Source organism: Triturus cristatus, chromosome 8 (assembly GCF_964204655.1).
Source record: "Triturus cristatus chromosome 8, aTriCri1.1, whole genome shotgun sequence".
NCBI classification, from domain to species: Eukaryota; Metazoa; Chordata; class Amphibia; order Caudata; family Salamandridae; genus Triturus; species Triturus cristatus.
Genome location: NC_140591.1, coordinates 1,095,432,817 through 1,095,457,178, shown reverse-complemented (window position 1 = coordinate 1,095,457,178; position 24,362 = coordinate 1,095,432,817). Strand labels below are relative to the sequence as shown.

Here is a 24,362-nt window from a genome sequence, read left to right as displayed (position 1 = left end):
ATTGTGAAAATTGGTATCTCTTTCTCTTTAACCTCTACCTAGAACCGCTATGTATGATTCTCAGAAACTCTGGTATTCTCTTACACATCTATGCCAACGACACCCAAATATACATGAAAATCTCATTCCCAGAAGACATTGCCCTGCTTTGTCACAATCTTAATAATTCGAAATTGGATGTCTAACCACCATTTAAAACTCACCCAACCAAAACAGAATTTCTTTTCATTTTGCCTCTGAAAGCATAAACTCCAGTATAAGAATGGATGCCCTACCATTGTCCAGCGTGCCAGATTACTTGGTATCACCCTTGATAATCAATTTTCACAGCCACATCGCAGCCATGGCCAAAAATGCACAACATCAACTTAGGCATCTTTGGGGCATCAGAGAATTGATCCTGGAACAAGATCTCAAAACAGTGGTGCAGTCTCTTGTGCTCTCCAGGCTAGATTATGGAATTGCCCTTCTCAGGCATTCCCAAAATTCACCTAGGCCCACTGAGATCAACACTACATGCAGCAGAGTGCTTCGTTTTAGGTCTCAAGAAATTTTTAACACATTTCCCCTGCCCTGAAAACCCTCCAATGTCTTCCCATTGAAGTGCAGGCTCAATTCAATACTGCCTGCATTAGCCACAGGGCGCTGCACATCTCTTAACCATCCTACCTAAACGAGAAACTGAAAATCTCTGGAGCAAATTGGGGTTCAAGAAAAGCCCAGTGTCTGCTCCTGGTATCCTCTCCAGTCGAGAACGATACACGAGCCTATCATTCTCTGGTACTGCCACGTGAATCTGGAACTCTCTGCCTCCCTACCTCCACCTAACCACCTGCCTAGCCACCCGCAAAAAGGACATTAAGCTCTTCCTGTTTGACAGACACCTTGATTAATAATCCTCAACCATACGCAAGTACTTCATCCACCAGGATCTGAACTACCTTCGTAATGTGACCCCCACCATCTAAATCAATGCATTATCTGTGTACGACCTTGGACCAACTACTGTAATTGTCTTGTGGTAACTCCTGCACGCATCTTCCGCTGTAAATGTCCCAAGTTTAATTACTGTAACTGGAGCTTGCTGTAACCTATGTATCCTGCTACTGTTGTAAAGCGCTGTGATGCCATCAGGCCATTTCTGCATAATCTAAAATTGCACAAAAAAAATAAGTAGCTGGGCTGGAGCTTGCTGCTGATTATATTTTAAGTAATTCCTCCTCCTGATTCCGTCACCATTGTAATAAGTCCAAGCCCGGCCGGCAGTGAAAAAATACCTGGGAGTGCAAGCAATGCAGAGCAGCCTTAATTGCACTGGCAGCGGTTTGACTATATTTTCGCATCACATTGGCACAATTTACACAAGATAGGAAAAGGTGTAATGCATGACTAATACATTTTAGTGCTGTGATGCTGATTTCATCACTAAAATGTGATTGTTTATCCACTGATGCATGGTACTTGGCAGGGCCAAGCATTCCATAATGTTTGCACCATAAATGAGGAATGCGGAGCGTTTCTCAGTTTGTCGGCCATGACATTGGAGACAGACTGGAAGTCACACACTTGTCATGCTCGGTGTATTCCTTCTAATCGTGGAGCTTTTATCATGTGTGGCAAATGACTCCAAGTATGATTCCTTCAGCATTATAGCCAAGAGTACTTTTTTTCTGGGATTGTTGGCAAATGCAATGTCGGCAAGCATTGGCAAAGCCAGTAGGTCTTGTCTATGTGAGAGCTGTTGGCTTTAGCAATGTGTTTCAGCCATGTTGTGTACCACTGTGACTGCTGTTCAGCATGGCTGAAAATTAGTTGTGTGGGGGTAAATTGGGGTAGAGTGAAGTGGCAGAGATTGGGGAAAGTGGGGTAGATTGTAGTGGGGAGATTGAGGGAGATTCAAGTAGACTGTAGATTGTAGCAGAGAATAGTGGGGTAGAGTGGAGTTTAGTTGGGTAGATTGGGATGGAGTGGGGTAGATTGGAGTGGGATAGATTGGATTGAGGGAGTGGGATAGATTGGATTGGGTTAGACTGTAGTGGGGCAGAATGGGGTAGTTTAGAGTGTAGTGGGGTAGATTGGGGTAGATGGAGTGGGGTAGATTGGAGTGGAGGAGATTGGGTGGATGGAGGTGAGGAGATTGGGTGGATGGAGGTGGGGAGATTGGAATGGATTGGAGTTGGGTAGGCTGGAATGGTTTGGGGTAGATTGGAGTGGAGTGTGGTACATTGGGATAGAGTGGAGTAAATCGGTAGATTGCAGTGGGGTAGATTGTGGTATATTGGAGTAGTGTAGATTAGGGTAGATTGAAATAGATTGAAGTGGAGGGGGTAGATTGGAGTGGGTTTGATTGGGGTGGAGTCTGGTATATTGGGGTGGAATGAGTTGGATTGTGGTAGATTGGGGTGTGTTAAATTGGGGTTGAGTGAATTGGGTTGGAGTGGAGTAGATTTGGTAGAGTGGAGTGGGATAGATTGGAGTGGGGTAGATGGGCCAGATTGAAGTGGAGTGGGATAGATTGGAGTGGGGTGGGTGGATTGGATTGCAGTGGGGTGGGTGGATTGGATTGGAGTGGGGTAGGGTGGATTGGAGTGGGGTAGGATGGATTGGATTGGAGTGGGGTGGGGTGGGGTGGATTGGAGTGGGGTGGGGTGGATTGGATTGGATTGGATTGGATTTGAGTGGATTGGATTTGAGTGGATTGGATTTGAGTGGATTGGATTTGAGTGGATTGGATTTGAGTGGGGGTGGATTTGAGTGGGGTGGATTGTATTGGAGTGGGGTGGATTGGATTGGAGTGGGGTGGATTGGATTGGATTGGAGTGGGGTGGATTGGATTGGAGTGGGGTGGATTGGATTGGAGTGGGGTGGATTGGATTGGATTGGAGTGGGGTGGATTGGATTGGATTGGAGTGGGGTGGATTGGATTGGAGTGGGGTGGATTGGATTGGAGTGGGGTGGATTGGATTGGAGTGGGGTGGATTGGATTGGAGTGGGGTGGATTGGATTGGAGTGGGGTGGATTGGATTGGAGTGGGGTGGATTGGAGTGGGGTGGGGTGGATTGGATTGGATTGGATTGGAGTGGGGTGGATTGGATTGGATTGGATTGGATTGGAGTGGGGTGGATTGGATTGGATTGGAGTGGGGTGGATTGGATTGGATTGGAGTGGGGTGGATTGGATTGGATTGGAGTGGGGTGGATTGGATTGGAGTGGGGTGGATTGGATTGGAGTGGGGTGGATTGGATTGGAGTGGGGTGGATTGGATTGGAGTGGGGTGGATTGGATTGGAGTGGGGTGGATTGGATTGGAGTGGGGTGGATTGGATTGGAGTGGGGTGGATTGGAGTGTGGTGGATTGGAGTGTGGTGGATTGGAGTGTGGTGGATTGGAGTGTGGTGGATTGGAGTGTGGTGGATTGGAGTGTGGTGGATTGGAGTGTGGTGGATTGGAGTGTGGTGGATTGGAGTGTGGTGGATTGGAGTGTGGTGGATTGGAGTGTGGTGGATTGGAGTGTGGTGGATTGGAGTGTGGTGGATTGGAGTGTGGTGGATTGGAGTGTGGTGGGTTGGAGTGTGGTGGGTTGGAGTGTGGTGGGTTGGAGTGTGGTGGGTTGGAGTGTGGTGGGTTGGAGTGTGGTGGGTTGGAGTGTGGTGGGTTGGAGTGTGGTGGGTTGGAGTGTGGTGGGTTGGAGTGTGGTGGGTTGGAGTGTGGTGGGTTGGAGTGTGGTGGATTGGGGTGTGGTGGGTTGGGGTGGGGTGGGTTGGGGTGGGGTGGGTTGGGGTGGGGTGGGTTGGGGTGGGGTGGATTGGATTGGAGTGGGGTGGGGTGGATTGGATTGGAGTGGGGTGGGGTGGATTGGATTGGAGTGGGGTGGGGTGGATTGGATTGGAGTGGGGTGGGGTGGATTGGATTGGAGTGGGGTGGATTGGATTGGAGTGGGGTGGGGTGGGGTGGATTGGATTGGGGTGGATTGGATTGGATTGGAGTGGGGTGGGGTGGATTGGATTGGAGTGGGGTGGGGTGGATTGGATTGGATTGGAGTCGGGTGGGGTGGATTGGAGTGGAGTGGGGTGGATTGGAGTGGGGTGGGGTGGCTTGGAGTGGAGTGGGGTGGATTGGAGTGGGGTGGGGTGGCTTGGATTGGAGTGGGGTGGAGTGGGGTGGGGTGGATTGGATTGGATTGGATTGGAGTGGGGTGGGGTGGATTGGATTGGAGTGGGGTGGGGTGGATTGGATTGGATTGGAGTGGGGTGGGGTGGATTGGATTGGAGTGGGGTGGGGTGGATTGGATTGGATTGGAGTGGGGTGGGGTGGATTGGATTGGATTGGATTGGAGTGGGGTGGGGTGGATTGGATTGGAGTGGGGTGGGGTGGATTGGATTGGAGTGGGGTGGATTGGAGTGGGGTGGATTGGATTGGAGTGGGGTGGATTGGAGTGGAGTGGGGTGGATTGGGGTGGGGTGGAGTGGGGTGGGGTGGATTGGATTGGAGTGGGGTGGGGTGGGGTGGAGTGGGGTGGATTGGATTGGAGTGGGTTGGGGTGGGGTGGATTGGAGTGGGGTGGGGTGGATTGGATTGGAGTGGGGTGGAGTGGGGTGGGGTGGATTGCATTGGAGTGGGGTGGGGTGGATTGGAGTGGATTGGAGTGGGGTGGGGTGGGGTGGGTTGGAGTGGGGTGGGGTGGGGTGGGTGGGTGGGTTGGATGTGGGGTGGATTGGAGTGGGGTGGCTTGGAGTGGGGTAGGTTGGATTGGAGTGGGTGGATTGGAGTGGGAGTGGGTTGGATTGGAGTGGGGTGGAGTGGGGTGGATTGGAGTGGGGTGGGGTGGATTGGAGTGGGGTGATTGGAGTGGGGTGGATTGGAGTGGGGTGGATTGGAGTGGGGATGGATGTGTTTATTTATTTTGGTAGATGGGGGAGTGGGGTGGATTGGAGTGGGGTGGATTGGAGTGGAGTGGAGTGGGTGGATTGGGGTGGGGTGGAGTGGGGTGGGGTGGATTGGATTGGAGTGGGGTGGGGTGGATTGGAGTGGGTTGGGGTGGGGGTGGATTGGATGGAGTGGGGTGGGGTGGATTGGATTGGAGTGTGGGTGGAGTGGGGTGGGGTGGATTGCATTGGAGTGGGGTGGGGTGGATTGGAGTGGATTGGAGTGGGGTGGGTTGGAGTGGGGTGGCTTGGAGTGGGGTGGGCTTGGGTGGGGTGGATTGGAAAAATTTTATTCAAAATCTATTTTGTAATTCTATTTATTTAAATTCATTTATCAATTTATTTGAGGTGGTGGATTGGAGTGGGGGTGGGTGGATGGAGTGGGGTGGAGTGGGGTGGATTGAGAGTGGGGTGGATTGGCTTGGGGTGGGGTGATTGGAGTGGGGTGGATTGGAGTGGGGTGGATTGGAGTGGGGTGGATTGGAGTGGAGTGGATTGGAGTGGGGTGGAGTGGGTAGATTGGGGGGAGTGGGTGGGGTGGGGTGGATTGGAGTGGGGTGGATTGGATTGGAGTGGGGTGGATTGGAGTGGGGTGGAGTGGGGTAGATTGGGGTGGATTGGAGTGGGGTGGATTGGAGTGGGGTGGGGTGGATTGGAGTGGGGTGGGGTGGATTGGATTGGAGTGGGGTGGGGTGGGGTGGATTGGGGTGGGGTGGATTGGATTGGAGTGGGGTGGGGTGGATTGGGGTGGGGTGGATTGGAGTGGGGTGGATTGGAGTGGGGTGGGGTGGATTGGGGTGGGGTGGATTGGATTGGGGTGGGGTGGGGTGGATTGGAGTGGGGTGGGGTGGATTGGATTGGATTGGAGTGGGGTGGATTGGATTGGAGTGGGGTGGATTGGATTGGGGTGGGGTGGGGTGGATTGGAGTGGGGTGGGGTGGGGTGGATTGGGGTGGGGTGGGGTGGATTGGAGTGGGGTGGGGTGGAGTGGGGTGGGGTGCATTGGATTGGAGTGGGGTGGATTGGAGTGGGGTGGGGTGGATTGGGGTGGGGTGGATTGGAGTGGGGTGGGGCCGATTGGGGTGGGGTGGATTGGGGTGGGGTGGGGTGGAGTGGGGTGGGGTGGGGTGGAGTGGGGTGGGGTGGATTGCGGTGGGGTGGAGTGGATTGGGGTGGGGTGGAGTGGATTGGGGTGGGGTGGAGTGGATTGGAGTGGGGTGGAGTGGATTGGAGTGGGGTGGAGTGGATTGGAGTGGGGTGGGGTGGAGTGCATTGCAGTGGGGTGGATTGCATTGGAGTGGGGTGGATTGCATTGCATTGGAGTGGGGTGGATTGGATTGGAGTGGGGTGGATTGGATTGGATTGGAGTGGGGTGTGGTGTGGTGGAGTGGATTGGAGTGGGGTGGATTGGAGTGGGGTGGATTGGAGTGGGGTGGATTGGAGTGGGGTGGATTGGAGTGGGGTGGATTGGAGTGGGGTGGATTGGAGTGGGGTGGATTGGAGTGGGGTGGATTGGAGTGGGGTGGGGTGGGGTGGATTGGATTGGAGTGGGGTGGATTGGGGTGGATTGGATTGGGGTGGATTGGATTGGGGTGGATTGGATTGGGGTGGATTGGATTGGGGTGGATTGGAGTGGGGTGGATTGGATTGGAGTGGGGTGGATTGGAGTGGGGTGGATTGGAGTGGATTGGGGTGGATTGGGGTGGATTGGGGTGGATTGGAGTGGATTGGAGTGGATTGGATTGGATTGGGGTGGGGTGGATTGGAGTGGGGTGGGGTGGATTGGAGTGGGGTGGATTGGGGTGGGGTGGATTGGAGTGGGGTGGGGTGGATTGGAGTGGGGTGGATTGGAGTGGGGTGGGGTGGATTGGATTGGAGTGGGGTGGGGTGGGGTGGATTGGATTGGGGTGGGGTGGATTGGGGTGGGGTGGATTGGATTGGATTGGGGTGGGGTGGGTTGGAGTGGGGTGGATTGGAGTGGGGTGGCTTGGATTGGATTGGAGTGGGGTGGATTGGAGTGGGGTGGATTGGAGTGGGGTGGATTGGAGTGGGGTGGATTGGAGTGGGGTGGGTTGGATTGGAGTGGGGTGGATTGGAGTGGGGTGGGGTGGATTGGAGTGGGGTGGATTGGAGTGGGGTGGATTGGAGTGGGGTGGATTGGAGTGGGGTGGATTGGAGTGGGGTGGATTGGAGTGGGGTGGATTGGAGTGGGGTGGATTGGAGTGGGGTGGATTGGAGTGGGGTGGATTGGAGTGGGGTGGATTGGAGTGGGGTGGATTGGAGTGGGGTGGATTGGAGTGGGGTGGATTGGAGTGGAGTGGGGTGGATTGGATTGGAGTGGATTGGATTGGATTGGAGTGGGGTGGATTGGAGTGGGGTGGGGTGGATTGGAGTGGGGTGGAGTGGATTGGAGTGGGGTGGAGTGGATTGGAGTGGGGTGGAGTGGATTGGAGTGGGGTGGATTGGAGTGGGGTGGATTGGAGTGGAGTGGATTGGATTGGGGTGGATTGGATTGGATTGGATTGGAGTGGAGTGGGGTGGGGTGGATTGGAGTGGGGTGGATTGGATTGGAGTGGGGTGGATTGGATTGGGGTGGATTGGATTGGGGTGGGGTGGATTGGATTGGAGTGGGGTGGGGTGGATTGGATTGGGGTGGATTGGATTGGGGTGGGGTGGGGTGGATTGGAGTGGGGTGGATTGGATTGGGGTGGGGTGGATTGGATTGGAGTGGGGTGGATTGGGGTGGGGTGGATTGGATTGGAGTGGGGTGGATTGGATTGGGGTGGGGTGGATTGGAGTGGGGTGGATTGGATTGGGGTGGGGTGGGGTGGATTGGATTGGGGTGGATTGGATTGGGGTGGGGTGGGGGGAATTGGATTGGAGTGGGGTGGATTGGGGTGGGGTGGATTGGATTGGGGTGGGGTGGATTGGATTGGGGTGGGGTGGATTGGAGTGGAGTGGGGTGGGGTGGGGTGGGGTGGATTGGATTGGGGTGGATTGGGGTGGATTGGAGTGGGGTGGATTGGATTGGAGTGGGGTGGGGTGGATTGGGGTGGGGTGGGGTGGGGTGGGGTGGATTGGATTGGAGTGGGGTGGGGTGGATTGGATTGGATTGGATTGGATTGGGGTGGGGTGGATTGGATTGGAGTGGGGTGGATTGGATTGGATTGGATTGGGGTGGGGTGGATTGGATTGGATTGGGGTGGGGTGGGGTAGAGTGGGTGAGTTGAAGTGGGTTGGTTTAGGGTGGGGTGGGTTGGATTGGATTGTAATGGGGTGGATTTTAGTGTTGTAGTTTGGGGTAGAGTTGAATGGTGTAGATTGGAGTGGGTTAGATTAAGGTGGAGTGGGTTGGATTGCCGTAGATTTGAGTTGAGTGGGGTTGATTGTAGTGAGAGTGGAGTGGGGTAGATTGGAGTGGAGTGGGTATGTAGTTAGAGGGGAGTGGAGTGGATTAGGATAGATTGTTGTGAAGTGGGGTACATTGGAGTGGAGTGGGGATAGTAGAGTGGAGGGGCATAGAGTGAAGTAACATGTCAGAATAATACTAATTCTGAAATATCAGAACAGTTCATGTTTGTTGTGGGCTGGAAAAAAAACACACCATACAGCTTCTCTTCACACATGGGTACCCAGCAGGATTGTCACATAAATTCTCTGACTTTGCAGTCCGAGAAAGAAAAGTAAACCCCAATCTCTATCGAAAGAAAGAACCTGACATTTGACCTGTCTTTGAATGTACAGCAAATGTGACCAGATGAGAACAAGATTTATATGCTTGTTTACAGAAAGCGAGTACTCGGATGGGTACAGTAAACAGGGGATGCTCCAAGGGAGGATCAAACTCAAGTGGACAGCCTATAGCAAAATAAAGCCACCAAAAGAAAACAAGTGCCCGTGAGTTACACAAATCATGAAGCCAATGCTAAGCAATGGGTGAAATGCATTCCCAGGGAAGCTTTCAGAATGCCCACAAGAAGTTGTTATCAAAGCATAAGGCTGCACTGTCTGATAGGCTTCAAACTAAAAAGCAAACTACACGTCCCAGAATTTAACTTACTATGGTCTGGAATGCTAGGATTTGCATAAGAAGGACACTTGGGCCACTTAACAGCTAAATTGCATTTTCTTTCTGTGCTTACACACCATTGCAACAAAATCATACCCATAAAGCAAGCCAGACCTTCTTGGCTTTCCTACTGCTTGTTTATGCCTGCACTCACTAGGTAAGGGTATATTTTCAAGTAAGAAGATTGTTCATGAAACTTTTTTTGTTGAAACATTTTTTATTATTTTCCAAATCAACAATGACTGTTCATTACACCACGGGTCCCCGTGTTCATTAAGAGTAACTTCCCTCCCAACCCCAACTCGTTCCCCCACCCCCATGTCAGTGCGCCCCTGTCCCCTACTTCTCCCCCGATGTGCCCCCCCTCCCAAGGAGATCATTTACAGTTGCTCACCCCCTCTCTGCGTAAGCAAATCATCCCTCTTGTCCAGGCCTCTGGTATATGTCTAGGGACCTCCTGCATTCCCTTCTCATCTCAATCCCCAGTTCCCCTCGCCTCTTGCCGATCCGAAGTGCTCCCTCCTTCCCCCACCTCAGATATCAGCCCCTGGAGCTCCACTACCAACGCTTCCCATGTCCTGGCCGTCGCTAACGCTTTCTCATCGGCTCTCCTCAGAGCCACCTGCACCCGGAGCGTACCCTCCGCCCCCGCCCATCTCACTAGCGCTGCCCTCCACCGCACATAGCTAGGCCCCCCCTGGATTTCCAGTGCAGGGTCAATTCTCTCTTAGCTAGTATCAACCGCAGATCATAGAACCTGCTAGTGACCTTCGTGCGGCGGGTGTGGGGAAACCATAGCAACAAGCAAGTCCCCATCTCTGGTGTGATAGAGCGGTCTGTCACCTGATTCAGGCAGTCCACTACCTCAGCCCAATAATCGCCTAACTGCGGACAGGCCCAAAACATGTGGCGAAAATCTGCCCCCTCTCCCCCACACCGAGGGCATGGAGATTGTGTTCCACCAAAGTATTGCAAGACCTTGGCCAGCGTCATATACGCCCTATGTAACGTGAAAAACTGAACTAACTGGAACCGTGCGTTCCGAGTTCCCTTCCAGGCCCTCCGCACTAGCGTGGACCACGTGGTCTCTGGTATCGTTTTCCCGAGGTCCGTTTCCCACTTTTCCCGCAGAGCGGCCAGAGGTTGCAAGCCCTCCGTCGACAATCTGCGGTATAAGCATGTAATGGCTTTGGTCGTCCCTGCCGCCATCACGACATATTGACAACCCGCCGCGGTCGGGGGTTCCGACAGCCCCATATTCCAAAAAGATTGTTCATGAAACTTAATGAAGTTGCACATTTAAGGATTATGTTGAAAGGAATGACAGTTTTCTCCATGTAAGATACTTGGTAATCATATCACAAAAACCATATCTTGAAAGTAAAGTTAAACAGTTAAATGAATGATAACAGAATCGTTTTCAGACTCCTTTTCCTCCTCAACCACCCATTCCTTTCCCTGCTTCCACCTGGGAGCACCTTTGGTTGTTTTTCTTCCAATGGAACATGAGTAACAATTTTTTATTAAATAATAGCAACCAATTTTTGCATTCAAAAAGTGCCATTCCTTTTACTGAGCTGTATTTGCTTTTCCAAACTTGCTTTAACGAGGCGATTTGGGGTTATTTTGCACGTCCATACTTACAGCAATATTAACTTGTGAAAATAAACATCTTGTAAAAAAATCTGATTATGAAAAGCTAAAGAGAGTAAACCATAGGCATGCTAACAAACTGTGTGTAAGGCTAGTCCAAGCTCAAATTGACATTATTTTTCTCTTTTTTAGGCCCCTCTCTATGGAGGCAATCAGCTTGCATCTCAACCCCACATGTATGCATATCAACAACCGATTCCTCCTCCTCCTGTCCAGAGCACATCCTCTAAATTTCCTGGAGAAGCCTTTGGTGCGTCTGTACACTACGGTTCGCCAGGCCCTGGACTTTTGTCTCCTCGTAGTGAAGATTATTATAGCTACAATGCTCCAAAGACCACAGCCAATCCACCACTGCCCGAACCAGGATATTTTACGAAGCCTACATTAGTATCTATGGGGTTGGATGCAAAGATTGAAGAGTTAGGAAAGGTGCACCTTACCCCACAGACTAATTCATTGAAAATACCACCCTTTATAAACGCGTCACAAGATACACCGTCCGCCTTCAAGTTCACATCTAATTTTCAGTCGAATGATGGAGACTTCGCCTTTTCAACACCACAGTTTGTGCCACCCAACACAGCCTTTTCTGGCAGTGAGAGTCTTTTCAGTCTTTTGACTTCAGATACACTGTATCAAGGTAGCCACACAGGCCAAAAAGCATCTGTTGACAGTCAGGAATCCATGCAAAAAAATCTGTTTAATTTTGGGCAAAAACATTTTTCGGGCCCTTCTCTTAATGAAAACGGATCCCAAAACCTAGATAAGACATCTTCCGTTTTTGATAAGGGGTACCCCACATTCACTCTTAAGGACCCTAAAACGCAGGTGATTGAAACTCGAACTGTAGATGCATCTAATGTAAGCCATGAATCTGATGGTAGCGCTCTGGAAGCTTCTGACGACGACGGTCCACATTTTGAACCTGTTATTCCTCTTCCCGATAAGGTTGAAGTTAAGACTGGTGAGGAGGAGGAGGAAGAATTGTTCTCTAACAGAGCAAAGCTTTTCCGCTTTGATGCCAATTTGAAGGAATGGAAGGAAAGGGGTGTTGGGATTGTTAAATTTTTAAGGCATAAAAAATCAGGTAAAGTGCGACTTCTAATGAGGCGTGAGCAAGTATTGAAAATTTGTGCCAATCACTACATCAGTCCAAATATGACACTGAAACTGAATGCAGGCTCTAATAAATCGTATGTCTGGCATGCATTGGATTATGCAGACGAAATGCCTAAGCCTGAACAGTTTGCCATCCGATTCAAAACTCCAGGAGAAGCACAACTGTTCAAGCAAAAATTTGAAGAGGTCCAAAAGCATTTGAAGGAATCAACTACTGTGCTTTCACCGCCACAGCAAAGTGCTGAAGCTTCCCATCAGCCTGTAAACAAGGTCAAGGGTACGGTCAGGTCCTCATCTGCTGGTGCCACTTTTGGAAAACAGTCTAGCGGGAAATTAGATGAGTGGATCTGCAATGGTTGTATGGTGAGAAACCATTCCACTGCCCCAGTTTGTGTCAGTTGTCGGGCACCACCTCCAAGCATGACTAATAAAGTAATAATGACGCCCGTTAAAGATACTAAAACAGGCCCTGCTGTTGCACCTGGTGTGGCTGCACTTCCAACATTCAGCTTTGGTAAGATAGCTGTAGACCCTCTTAGTGGAGCCGGATTTGGTGGGCAGTACACCAAGAAACAGGGAGAGTGGGACTGTGATGTTTGTTTATTGAGGAATGCTGCCACTACCTCCGTGTGTGTTGCCTGCCAGAGTTCTCACCGACATGCGGGTGGTGAGGCTGCGACTACATTGACTGCTTCTAGCTCTAGTTTTGCTACTTTAGCTAATATGCCGCTACCACAATCATTCAGCTTTAGTAAAGAACCTTCTGCTCCTGTAAGTGGGACCAGTAACCGTTCAAGAAAAAAGAAAGGCCCATGGGTTTGCCGGACCTGCTCTGCGACCAATGAAGCAGGGGCTAAAATATGTGGAACCTGTGGGACAACCGTTGCTACTGGTGTACCCGGATCTGATCTGCAAGTGTCTGTAAATACTGTTGTATTGGGTGACAATTCAAGTTCTCTGAAAAGTGACTTTGGAGCTCGCTTTTCCCGAAAGCAAGGACAATGGGATTGCAGTGTGTGCATGGTGAGGAATGAAGCCTCTTCAGTCAGCTGTGTTTCCTGTCTCACCTGCAATCCGCAGGTGGCATCTGCCACTACAGTAGCACCTCCGCCTGTTTTGGGTTTCAAGTTTGGTTCTAGCTCAGAAACAGGTGCTTTAAAACCAAGTGGCTTTGGGTCTGATTTTTCAAAAAAAGAAGGGCAGTGGAAGTGCAAAACATGTTTGGTTAAAAATGATTCTTCATTGGGAAACTGTGCTGCCTGCCAAACACCCAACCAGTGTGCTAAAAGTGGCCCTTCCTCCATTCCACCTCTGTCTGCCTTATTTGGTTTAAAGAGCAAGTTCTCTGAACCTACTGTTGTGACACCTGGAACAGAATCTGAGTGTGCTTCTTCAGAAAGTAGCTTTGCAGTTAGTGAACATTTAGGTAAAAAGAAAGGCGAGTGGCATTGTTCTGTGTGTTTAGTGGTCAATAAAGAAGCAACTAAAATGTGTGCTGCGTGCCAGACTCCATTTACGACAAGCACTGTACCGAGATCTTCTCATCTGGCACCCTCAAACAAATCTGAATCAGGGGACACTTCTAGTTCTGTCAAAGCAGGCTTTGGAGCTCGTTTTTCCATAAAGGACGGTCAGTGGGACTGCAATATGTGCTTGGTGAGAAACGAAGCTTCTTCAGTGAGCTGTGTTTCTTGTTGCTCCCCTAATTCACAGGCCACACCCACTACTACAGTGACAATACCACCTGCACCCAGCTTTAAGTTTGGTTCTAGCACAGGATTAAGTACTCTAAAGCCAAGTACTTTTGGGTCACAGTTCTCCAAAAAGGAAAGTCAGTGGGATTGCTGTGTGTGCCTGCTGAGAAATGAAGGCTTTTCGGTGAGCTGTGTTGCTTGTCTCACCCCCAATCCTCAGGCCACACCCACTGCTACAGTGACAAAACCACCTGCATCTAGCTTCAAGTTTGGTACTAGCACAGAGTCGAGCACCATACAGCCAAGCAGCTTTTGTCTCACCCCTAATTCACAGGGCACGCTCAGTAATGCAGTGACATTGCCACCTGGTTCTAACTACAAGTTTGGTTCTAGCACAGAGTCAAGTACTATAAAGCCAAGTAGCTTTGGGTCACAATTCTCAAAAAAGGAAGGTCAGTGGGACTGCAATGTATGCCTGGTGAGAAATGAAGCCTCTTCAGTGAGTTGTGCTTCTTGTCTTACCCCTAATCCTCAGGCCACACCCACCATTGCATTGACATTTCCACCTGCTTCTAGCTTCAAATTCGGTTCTAGCACAGAGTCGAGTGCTATAAAGCCAAGTAGCTTTGGGTCACAGTTCTCCAAAAAGGAAGGTCAGTGGGACTGTAATGTGTGCCTAGTGAGAAATGAAGCATCTTCATTGAGATGTGTTTCATGTCTCGCCATTGATCCCAAAACTACACCCTCCTCCACTACAGTGACATTTCCATCTGCTCCCAGCTTTACGTTTGGTTCTAGCACAGAGTCGAGTACCTTAAAATTAACTGGCTTTGGGTCACAGTTTTCTAAAACTGAAGGGCAGTGGGATTGCAAGGTTTGTTTGGTCAAAAATAAACCTTCTGAAACAAATTGTTCTGCGTGCCAAGCCCCTAACCCGTCATCAGCCTTGACCTTTGGTTTAAAGAACGTAATCTTTGAACCTAAAACTGTGCAGTCAGATACTTTATCAAATAGTGCTTTTACAGGAAGCAATTTTCAGTTTGGACTCTCTGAACCAGAGAAAATTCCATCTTCTGTATTGCAGATGCCTTCATTTAATAGTAAATCTGACCCAGTTAAAAAAGGCTTTGCTTTTTCAGTGCCATCTGGTGGATTTAAGTTTGGAATCCATGATCCTCCCAAAAATGACCAACTTAACGGGCAGGCGAAGGAACTTACTGCAACTGTCCAAAGGGTTCCTGTAATTGAAGTAAATCAGAAACCCTCAGAAAGTGCAACTCTTGCATCCCATGCTGTAAGTATCAAACCTAATGGCATTGATTTTGGGCAAAAAATCACCACCTTTACTGATCTTGCAACTCCATCAGAGAGCCAAATTCAGAAAAAAGTCTTAAACTTCAAAGGTATTTCACAAACGAACACTCCGGTAGGTGGAGAGATCAACACCACCTCTGAGCAAGAAAAAGGTGATGAGCTATATCAAACTGAGGACCGTGACGATATCCATTTTGAACCTGTGGTGCAGTTGCCTGAAAAGGTTGAGCTTGTAACTGGAGAAGAGGGTGAGAAAGAGCTTTATTCAGAGCGCGTGAAACTGTTCAGGTTTGATGCAGACACAAGCCAGTGGAAAGAACGTGGGGTGGGGAGCCTGAAGATCCTCAGAAATGAAAGGACAGGTGCTGTTAGACTGCTCATGCGGCGTGATCAGGTGCTGAAGGTGTGTGCAAATCATTGGATTACAACCTCCATAAATCTAAAACCATTATCTGGCTCTGACCGAGCCTGGATGTGGTTGGCCAGTGATTTCTCTGAAGGTGATGTCAAGCTGGAGCAGCTGGCAGCCAAATTTAAAAATTCAGACCAGGCTCAAGATTTCAAAGCTAAGTTTGAAGAGAGTCAGAAGCTGCTGTCAGACCAGTCTCTGCAGACCCCTGGTAGCCCTTCTAAACAGGACAGCTCTAAAAAGGTTAACAAAGAAGGAAAACCTGCTGTGTGTGACTTTATTACAGAACAACGAGGTAAGCATCATGAAAAAGACACCAAAAAAACGACCTCAGTGATTCATAGTCCTTCAATAGAGGTTAAGCCAGGGTCTGAGTGTTCTAAATCTAGAAATGACAATTTTGGGGAAAAAACATCGCACATTAGCTTGGGTAATATGGTTTCTCTTTCGCCTGTTTCCAATAGTGTTAAGAAAAGCCTCTTTTCGTTTGGTAACGCTGCAGCAGGTTTTAATTTTAACTTTCAACCAGTCCTGAGTCCATCTAAGTCTCCAAACAAACTAAATCACAGTAGGGTTTCTGTGGGCACAGATGAGGAGTCTGATATCACTCAGGAAGAGGATAGAGATGGGCCATACTTTGAGCCAGTTGTACCATTACCTGATTTAGTTGAGGTCTCGAGTGGAGAGGAAAACGAGCAAGTGTTGTTTAGAAATAGAGCAAAACTCTACAGATTTGATAAAGAAGCCAACCAGTGGAAGGAAAGAGGCATTGGAGATATCAAAATATTGCAAAATTCTGATACCAAAACTGTTCGTGTACTCATGAGAAGGGACCAAGTGCTTAAACTCTGCGCCAATCATAGGATTACATCAGACATGAATTTAAAACCAATGACTGGGATGGACAGAACTTGGATATGGACTGCGCATGACTTTGCAGAAGGTGATGGAAAGACTGAACTATTTGCGGTCCGTTTTAAACTTCAGGATGTAGCTGACTCCTTTTATCAGGCTTTTGATGCGGCAAAACAAGCCCAAGAGAATGGGACCTTGCTCTCACCATTGCCTTTAGTTGACAGTCCCCTAAAAGCAACTCTCTGTGGCAAACTGGCAGTGGCAGTGCTGGAAGAAACTACCAGAGAGCGAACTGATCTGAATCAAGAAGATACCACACCTGTAGTATCTCCAGTGAAATCTGAACCCCTTGACAATTCTGAAAAGCCAACAAAAAACTTTATTTCTCCACCTAAGCTTGTGTTTGGTTTGGATTCTGTCAAGAACATTTTTAGTTCTGAGAAAACAAAGTCATTTGCTTTTGGAAGTACCTCACCTGCAGGGTCTCTATTTGGCTTCAGTTTTAATCCTTTGCCGAGTGGAGGTGAGAAAAATTCTTCAGTTACTCACAATATAACCGCAAAAAGGTTGGACTTCTCTAAAGGAGCTGAATCCAGCAAGGTTTCAATCATCAGTCACACGAATACACATATAAATCCTTTGAAGTCCTCAACACTGGAAGCTTCCTCCGAAAAAGAAACGTTTCAGATGCTCATAAAAGGTAAGCAAAATGCTGTTCTGAAATGTTTTATTCATTGTGTTAAAGGGCCACGCTTTGTGTGCAGTGTGCCAATCATGTGGAAACATCTTGCCAGGCCCCAGCCTCTCTACAGTAGATGTTCTAAATCAGACAGTATGAGCTGCTGCAGACCATGATTTAACTTTACCTTCACAATCCCCACCTATATCGCATTTATAATAGTGTTAATAATCCATTTTCAGTGTTAGCCTTAACAAAAAAGTAATTTTGAAAGCACAGTGAGCATGCAACTAAGAGAATGAAAGGAAAAGTAAGTTTAAACTTGTATTATGGCAGTCCCCAGAATATTGCTCTGATGTGGGGAGCAAGAAAATAAACACACATTGCACAAGTACCCTTCATTTGTGGAAACAAATGTACATTTTTGCAGCATTTTCTCTGTCCTAGATTTCCATGGTTTGCTTATGCCTGTATATAACAGCTGAATAAATAGGAATTTTAGAATATTTTGGAAAACTCTGTAGATCTTTTGTAATGATATGAACCCTATAATTACTGGGTAAACACCACTCCCAGTTTCTAACATAATGTTTGAACTGGAGCTAGAGTGTGTTTGTGGCTTTGCTTTGTCTCTGGAATTTGGGGCTAAGGAATGCAAGTGTTAGCTGTGAAACCCGAAGGCTGTCACTGTAGGTGTACTGCTAGGGTTTTCTCATGGATACCATTCAAGTACCATGCTCCTTTTAGAGCTGTGTCAATCAGTGATTAGGAATGTGTTCACATTTTCTGTCAGTTCCTGATGAAAATAATTTGTCATTATCTTTTAGTGAAATAAGAAACCAATTCAAAAGGAAATCTCAAAAATATCTTTCTAAATTTAAAGGCATGTAGGTTTACAGTTGAAACACTGTACCAGTTGTCTCGCTCCTATTCTGCTTCCCAGCAATTGCCACCAACATTGGCACTTTTTTCTATAGGGGAAAGGGCAGTATTACACTTCCATTACTAACAAGTGAGGAAGCTAAACCTTAGCACATTTGTTTCCTTGGTTTATATATATTTACTCATCTTAAAGCGAATCACCAAGCCTCCTCCTATATCTTTCTTCTCACTCCACCCACCTCCTTCTACTCCTCTCCTTTTATCAAAGTAAATGGATATCAGCTACTTTTACCCTGTCTTTTTGTCCTCCTCCATTCCACCCCCTTCCGTTAATAACTTCCTTCTTCTATTAACCCCTGCTCATAACTGCTCATGCAGCTTCCCTTAATCATTGACTTCTCTAATTGTTGACAGTCTATTCAGACTTATCCTTATCTGTGTTACCGGTTTTTAACTGTTCCTACATGGTTTTCTGTAAAGAGATATTCATAGCTATAGTTCTCTGTACAGCACATTGATGTCGTCTATGGTAGTTACTCTTTAGACAAATGGGTGATGAATGAGCACTCAACATTTTATCAGCCATTAAAGCACTATGTACAGATGAATGCACATTGCCCATCCCAATAAAAGACTGGACTCCAACCAACCTTTAAATCAGCAGGGTCAACTAAAGCTATCTCAGAATACAACAAAACCTTCATCCAAGGGTGCCAGAGTTCCTTAATATTTAGAACCCATCATCAAACTTTAGTTCTAGGGAAGAGTACCTTTAGAGGATTTAATATCTAAATTCACAATTACATAGCAATGTAATAACCTTCTCTGCAATTACAAATCCCAGTACTTGTTGATGTGCGGAGTTCTCAACCTTGCAGGTTCTTATGGTGCTCTGCAGAGGCTTGATAGAGGTGACACCCGTCTAATAGTTCCGCTGGACCTTTCAGTGGTCTTCGATATTGTCCACCACAGGATCCTGGACCTCGGGGATAGGCAAATCAATTATGATCTTCCTCATCCTTCCTAAACATTAAGTCCCATTCATTCAGATAGAGTGCAGTGGTCTTGCCAAGTACACTGATATCAGGAGATTGGGGATGACCATCAATGAGGATGAAATCCAGCTATACCATAAGGTAGTATCGTTGGAACACATGAACGTGCTAAAGTCTTTCTGTGTGAACTAGAACATTAAACTGACTAGAGCAAAATGGAATGTTAATGCTTCACATACATGCAGCCTCCCTAACCATGCAGTGTTCAATTGCGGCATAAAAACATAAATATTTATTTGTATGTTAGAACAGGCCTCGTACTGTATGCCAGAACCTTTTTTTTCATCAGTGTGTCGTGTTTGATCAAATCTGCAAGTCCAGGTGCCAGAAATAACCGCAACTCCTTGTAACCAGTATCATCTATGTTGGGGGGGGGGGGAACTAATCATCACTGAAACTGCCTTTCACCAAGTTGTACATCCTATGGCCCTATTGCATCTCTAAGGTGTGAATACTTTTGTGGCTGGAATTCTGCACTATGTGACTTGTCAGAGAACTAGAGAGAAAGAATGCTATAGCCATGAGCTCCTTCAATTTCAGAGTGTGATTTGAAATTGTGATTGGGTAAGCTTCTGTTCAAGAATATGTTGAAGCCTTTGTGCTCTTTGATTAGACTGAAATCGTTCTTTTTGGAAACTGCTGCAGAAAAGTCCCGCTGGGGATGTTGCTGGAGGCTGTGGCATAAGCCACGTTGCTAACGGTTATTGCACAAGGTCTCTTTATAATTAGTCCTTAACTTACTCAATAATAGTCAGTTAGCGAAGTAAGTTAGTGAGATTTTTAGAGAAAGCATTAAGAGATTTAGGGCTAGTTTAGATTTTGGTGAACGGGTACTCCTTCACAAACATGAGCGATATTCTCTCCGCCCTATTATAAGTGCATTATATTATAATGCACTTATAATATGGTTACAGGCAATTGGTCTGTGAACAATGTTGTACTTTATAGCAGGAATTATTTGTGTAGTGTATTGGAGGTTTGGGGACCTATAGCCATGTTTTGCAGTTTGTAAGAGTGTAAAGTGATTCAAGAAAAGTACTTATTGTTCTCAAGAGAAGATCCCAATTATCAGATTTAGTGTTGTTGAAGCACCAATAGCACATAGTGCTCCCAACTTAGATGGCATCTATAGAGTGATCTTAAAAAGTTTGTGAAGGGAGGCTAAATAACTTGACACATTAGGAGTTGTTCTAGCTGTTACCTAAAATGTCCTTTAAGTGAAGTCTTTTTCTTACTGGTTACCTATTTTCTCTCCTATTTGCCCTTCCCTCTTGTTCCTGGTCATTACTTGGATAGGGGGGTGGTAGAGTTCAAAGATGTTATTGTACTATAGATTGAGTTCAGATTTAACAATATCATATTACTTATTATAATACATTAAAACAATGGTAGTGATGCATTTTTTAAAATGGAGGCTACCCATGGACGAATTGTAAGGCATTAAGTTTTTTGACTATCGAGCAATGAAAAATATATTTTTTTTCAAAATTGCTCCTCAAAGTATATGAAGATGAGTGGCTTTCAGTGGGTTTATTATGAAGATTTCTGACCTATTTCTTTATATGCTGTTTACACTTCATTCCATCATAATTATACCTGCATTTTTGGTCTCATTTTGTTTTTGGTGCACCACAGACGAAAACAATAAAGGAGAAGATGCACAATTGTTTTCTGATGATGTGGTCTTTGTGTATGAATTATCACCTACTCCTGAGCAAAGAGCTTTAGCTGAAAGCCTTCAGCTGCCGCCCACTTTCTTCTGCTACAAGAGCAGACCGCATTATGAAAGTGATGACGACCTTGATGGTAAGTTAAACTTATCATTTGTAAAACATTTGATTTTAATGGATGTCTTGGAAGGATCAAACGCCTTTTGGCAAATTCTACTTCACCAATGAGAAAAATGTTAAGGTTATACAGATCCTTTTTTATCTTCTGTCATATTACCACCATAATATTTTTTGCGTTGTACACAGTGTTCTAACTTTAATTGGAAAAATGTCAGAAAAGATGCAGCAACTCCTGCTAGGTAGAGTTGACTCTTAAGCAGTAGTTTCCATATCTCTTCCGTCCATTATTTCTGTCTTCTTTGTGTTGTGCATTCTTTCACTGCTTTTGTTTCTCTATTCTGCAGTGGCATCTTTTTTACTACGTCCTCCTTGTTAATAATTTCATGTGATACTAATGTCACATGGAAGTATAGGCTTTGCAAGTCTATCAGTCTGCATAGAAAGCAAAGTTGCTACTAAGTTCAAAACAGTTAAGTACAAGTGAAGAGTTGTGAAGCTCTTAGAGGCTCACAACTGCCTTGCATTTGTGTCCTTTACATTTACTCCTCTACCCACAGTTTCCCCCATACAGGGGATACAGTAACTCTTGGGGACAGAGTTAATGGTGATTACGACTTTAATCCTGAGCAAGTACTTGGAGAATCAGTTATTCTGGGTATTATTGCCACTGTAATTTCTCATATTTCCCCCCTCTTTCACCTTGAGAAATTACTGGGCGAAAGTAAACGTATCTGCAGTGTCGCACCGATCTTCTAATTGAGATCAAGCTGGCAACTTATGTTACCTGCCTCATCGGAGGTGTTTGGCCACTCATAATGAGGGCTGTAATTACCAGTCAAATTTATTAATTGTAGGACTTTTGCGGGCATTGCAGTTGTCCCATATTGCATTTTTCAATGAGACGATTTCGAGTTTTGCCGAACTAAGACTGCAGAAATGGTCCAGAGATGCCCAGCAAGGGCTTCCCTTCTGGTTCATATAGTCAGTGGATGCCTTCCTTGTTTGAGTAATAACATATGTACAGGTTTCGGGAAGGAGGGTGAAGCGGTAAGGAGGACTTCATGAATAATTTTTCCACAAACCTGTTTAGCTCATTGGCAGTTTCTGCACTAATAAAAACCCCATTCTCCTTTCCATGTTTTACTCCCTCACCCCATGAAAGGGCTCAAGTTATTTTGAATTCACTGTCTACTATAGGGATCCACTCTTGTCCTTGGGCCCTTTTTGCTTCGCATCAGTCCGGAGATTTGATTGCTCAGTCCCATAGTGACCAAGAAATATTCGTAAGAAGAAAAATAGGATGCAAAATTGAGATCATTAGTAGCTGAGAAACTCCTCACACAGTTTCCTCCATACGTGCGAGTGCTTAAGCAGTTCAAAAACCAAGAGAAAGATCTTGCCTGTGTCTCAGCCTGTCAACTGATTGTTTTGCATTTAAACACCACACACCCATACCAACACATGCATGCACAACACTTGCTTTTTCCACACTCCAAACACAACCATAACATTCAATGCCCGCTGATGTCACCCGTTTAAATCTACATATTCTTTAAGAATGAAGACTGATTGAGCACCCTGTAGGTCACTATGTCCCAACTGAGTTGAGTTTTGCATGCTCATCATGGGGATGACGTACACTGATACTGATGTAAGCAGGTGGAAGAAGAAACGCAATGCATGAAAGAAAGCTTTTACAGTGGTCTTCAAGGTGAACCTTTTTCTCAGTAATGTGAATGTAACAAAGTTACTTACCTTTTATAACAATATGTTCGCTGCATGTATAGCTGTGAATACACATACTCTGCACACTCCTTCCCACTGGTGTTGGGCTCGGACGTGTACAACTTGTTTTTCTTTAAAAAAGTCTTTAAAATCACAAGTATAGTGACTCCTCCTATGATTGCTAATGCACATGGGCATCGGCTCCATTGTTAGATTGTTCTCTTCCACCTTTGGGCATGTGTTGCTTGAAGCTCCAAGTCGACGCTGCATGACACTTTGTCGGGTCTTCCAGTGCTTCCACCCCATTGGCAACAAACAATCACATTCGTTAGTGTCTTTTCAACTCTGTCTTGGTTTCATGCCCAGGATATCTTTGATGCTTCATTCGGGGCCTAAGGCACTTCTCCTCTATCACCGTCTTGTGAATGTGCATTCCATACTGGAAAGGACGCTTTTCTAGTACTGTCCAGAGTGTCACTTCAAGTACTCGTGGCAAGATCACCATTCGGTCTGTAACCTCTCCTTGTCCCCGGAGCATGACAAGAGCTCCTAACCCGCCTTCCTTGTGTTACAGTCCAAGAAGACCCTTAGTAACCCACGCAATCGACACCTCTCTCGATGCAAGTTGGAGCTGCGGACATCCCCAACATCTTTGGGGAGGATGTCAAAAGGGAAATGAGTGCCTCTGTCGACCAACCAATGTTCTTCAGCCCAGAGTAGAGTTCTTAACTGGGCTCCAATGCCTAAGATCAACCGCTCCTACAGGACCTACGGCTGATGATCTCGGCTGTGAGTACTGTTACTGTGTCCCACCTCCAAAAACAAACCGTCAACCACCTCCCTTCAAGGGGGTCTGGCATCGAGCCCAAAACGAGCTCAACATCCTTCTGGGCTGCCTCTACATCCAAGCCATGATCGTGCCAACTCCGATCACGGCGCCGAAACAGCGCATAAGACCAGGCCTTCCTCTGTGCCAGCTGCGCCCTTTATGCTTTCCAATTTCTTGTTCCTGTTGCAGTCTGGCTCTTCGAGAGCCGAAGCAACATCCAGCGTCCAGACTTGTTTTGAAGCCAAAACAGCTGGCGACGGTGACTCGTCCATCCATGGTGCATTCCTCAGCGTGCTCCAAGGAAATCAGCACCCCATTCTACAGTGCCTTCAGGAGAAGCTTGACTGTAGGCAGAAGAGACTATTCATTCATCCACACATGGGCAAGATTTCTGTCAAACCGCCATTAAAGGTGCAGGACACTCCTCCTCACAAGCTCGGAAGCCAAACTTTGAGGAGCAGCTTGCATTGGAGCCACCACCACCTCCCAGGCTGAAGAAGCAAAGAGACATGGGCACTAGCTGTGTACCCACTCATTCCTCCTCGTCCTTCCTCTCCTCCTCCTAAATTTCCTCTTCCACCCATCCACCTAAAGTCCAAAAGTCCATACACGCCGCCCCCCCCCCCCCCCAACCACCACACAGGCCACATCTGCCATCCTCGCCAGGGGGGTCCCCACATTCCTCTTATGGGGAGGTTAGTCTCCTAGGTCCCACTGATCCATATGATGCCCCGTTTGACCCATAACTAACCCCAGGAGGATCCATGGGATGATTATGGTGTTGTCCCTCTGCGTAACAGCAACCCTGACTTCTACCTAGCTAAACCTTCTCCTCCAGATGATACTAACTTGTCTCACAAGGTCATTCACAGGGCAGCCACCTTTCACAAGGTAGATTTGCGCATGCAGGATGACTTCTTTCCAAGGAGTATGATGGATACTATGGGAATGGAACAGGCACTCGATTTTCTTAAGCCTTCACTGTGAGAAGTTGGCCTGGTATATGCTGTCCACTAGTTAAAGTGGGCACCTTGCACCAGTCCAAACGACCCATATTGATGATTAGGTTAAAGACAACCTTTATTGAAAGCTATCCTAGTGGTAGCTATGGAGAGCAGCTTTCATGCTACATCTCGAAGGAATGTAAAGCTGCTTCGTTTACCAGATTATAACCTCCTGAATGACCAAATGAAAGGAGAACCACACAAGGTATATATAAAATGTTTTTATTACTAAACAACCTCTACTAACCTCTTTATGAGATTAGAGAACAAGGTACACAATACGACCGTACTAGAACGACAGTAAATAGCACAATACACAGCAGGCTCCAGGGCTAGACCGAACCATATACTAAGAGTGGTA

The 24,362-nt window shown here is 47.0% G+C and overlaps 1 protein-coding gene across 1 annotated transcript in view; it reads left to right on the top strand.

Moving 5' to 3' along the window:
* The window catches only part of LOC146805425 (E3 SUMO-protein ligase RanBP2-like), a 427,039-nt gene that overhangs the window by 278,167 nt on the left and 124,510 nt on the right, over positions 1 to 24,362 (top strand). The window contains exons 20-21 of the mRNA XM_085622638.1: positions 10,779 to 16,737; positions 20,289 to 20,459. Of these exons, the coding sequence (XP_085478764.1) occupies positions 10,779 to 16,737; positions 20,289 to 20,459 (6,130 nt within the window). The remainder of the gene's footprint in view (positions 1 to 10,778; positions 16,738 to 20,288; positions 20,460 to 24,362) is intronic.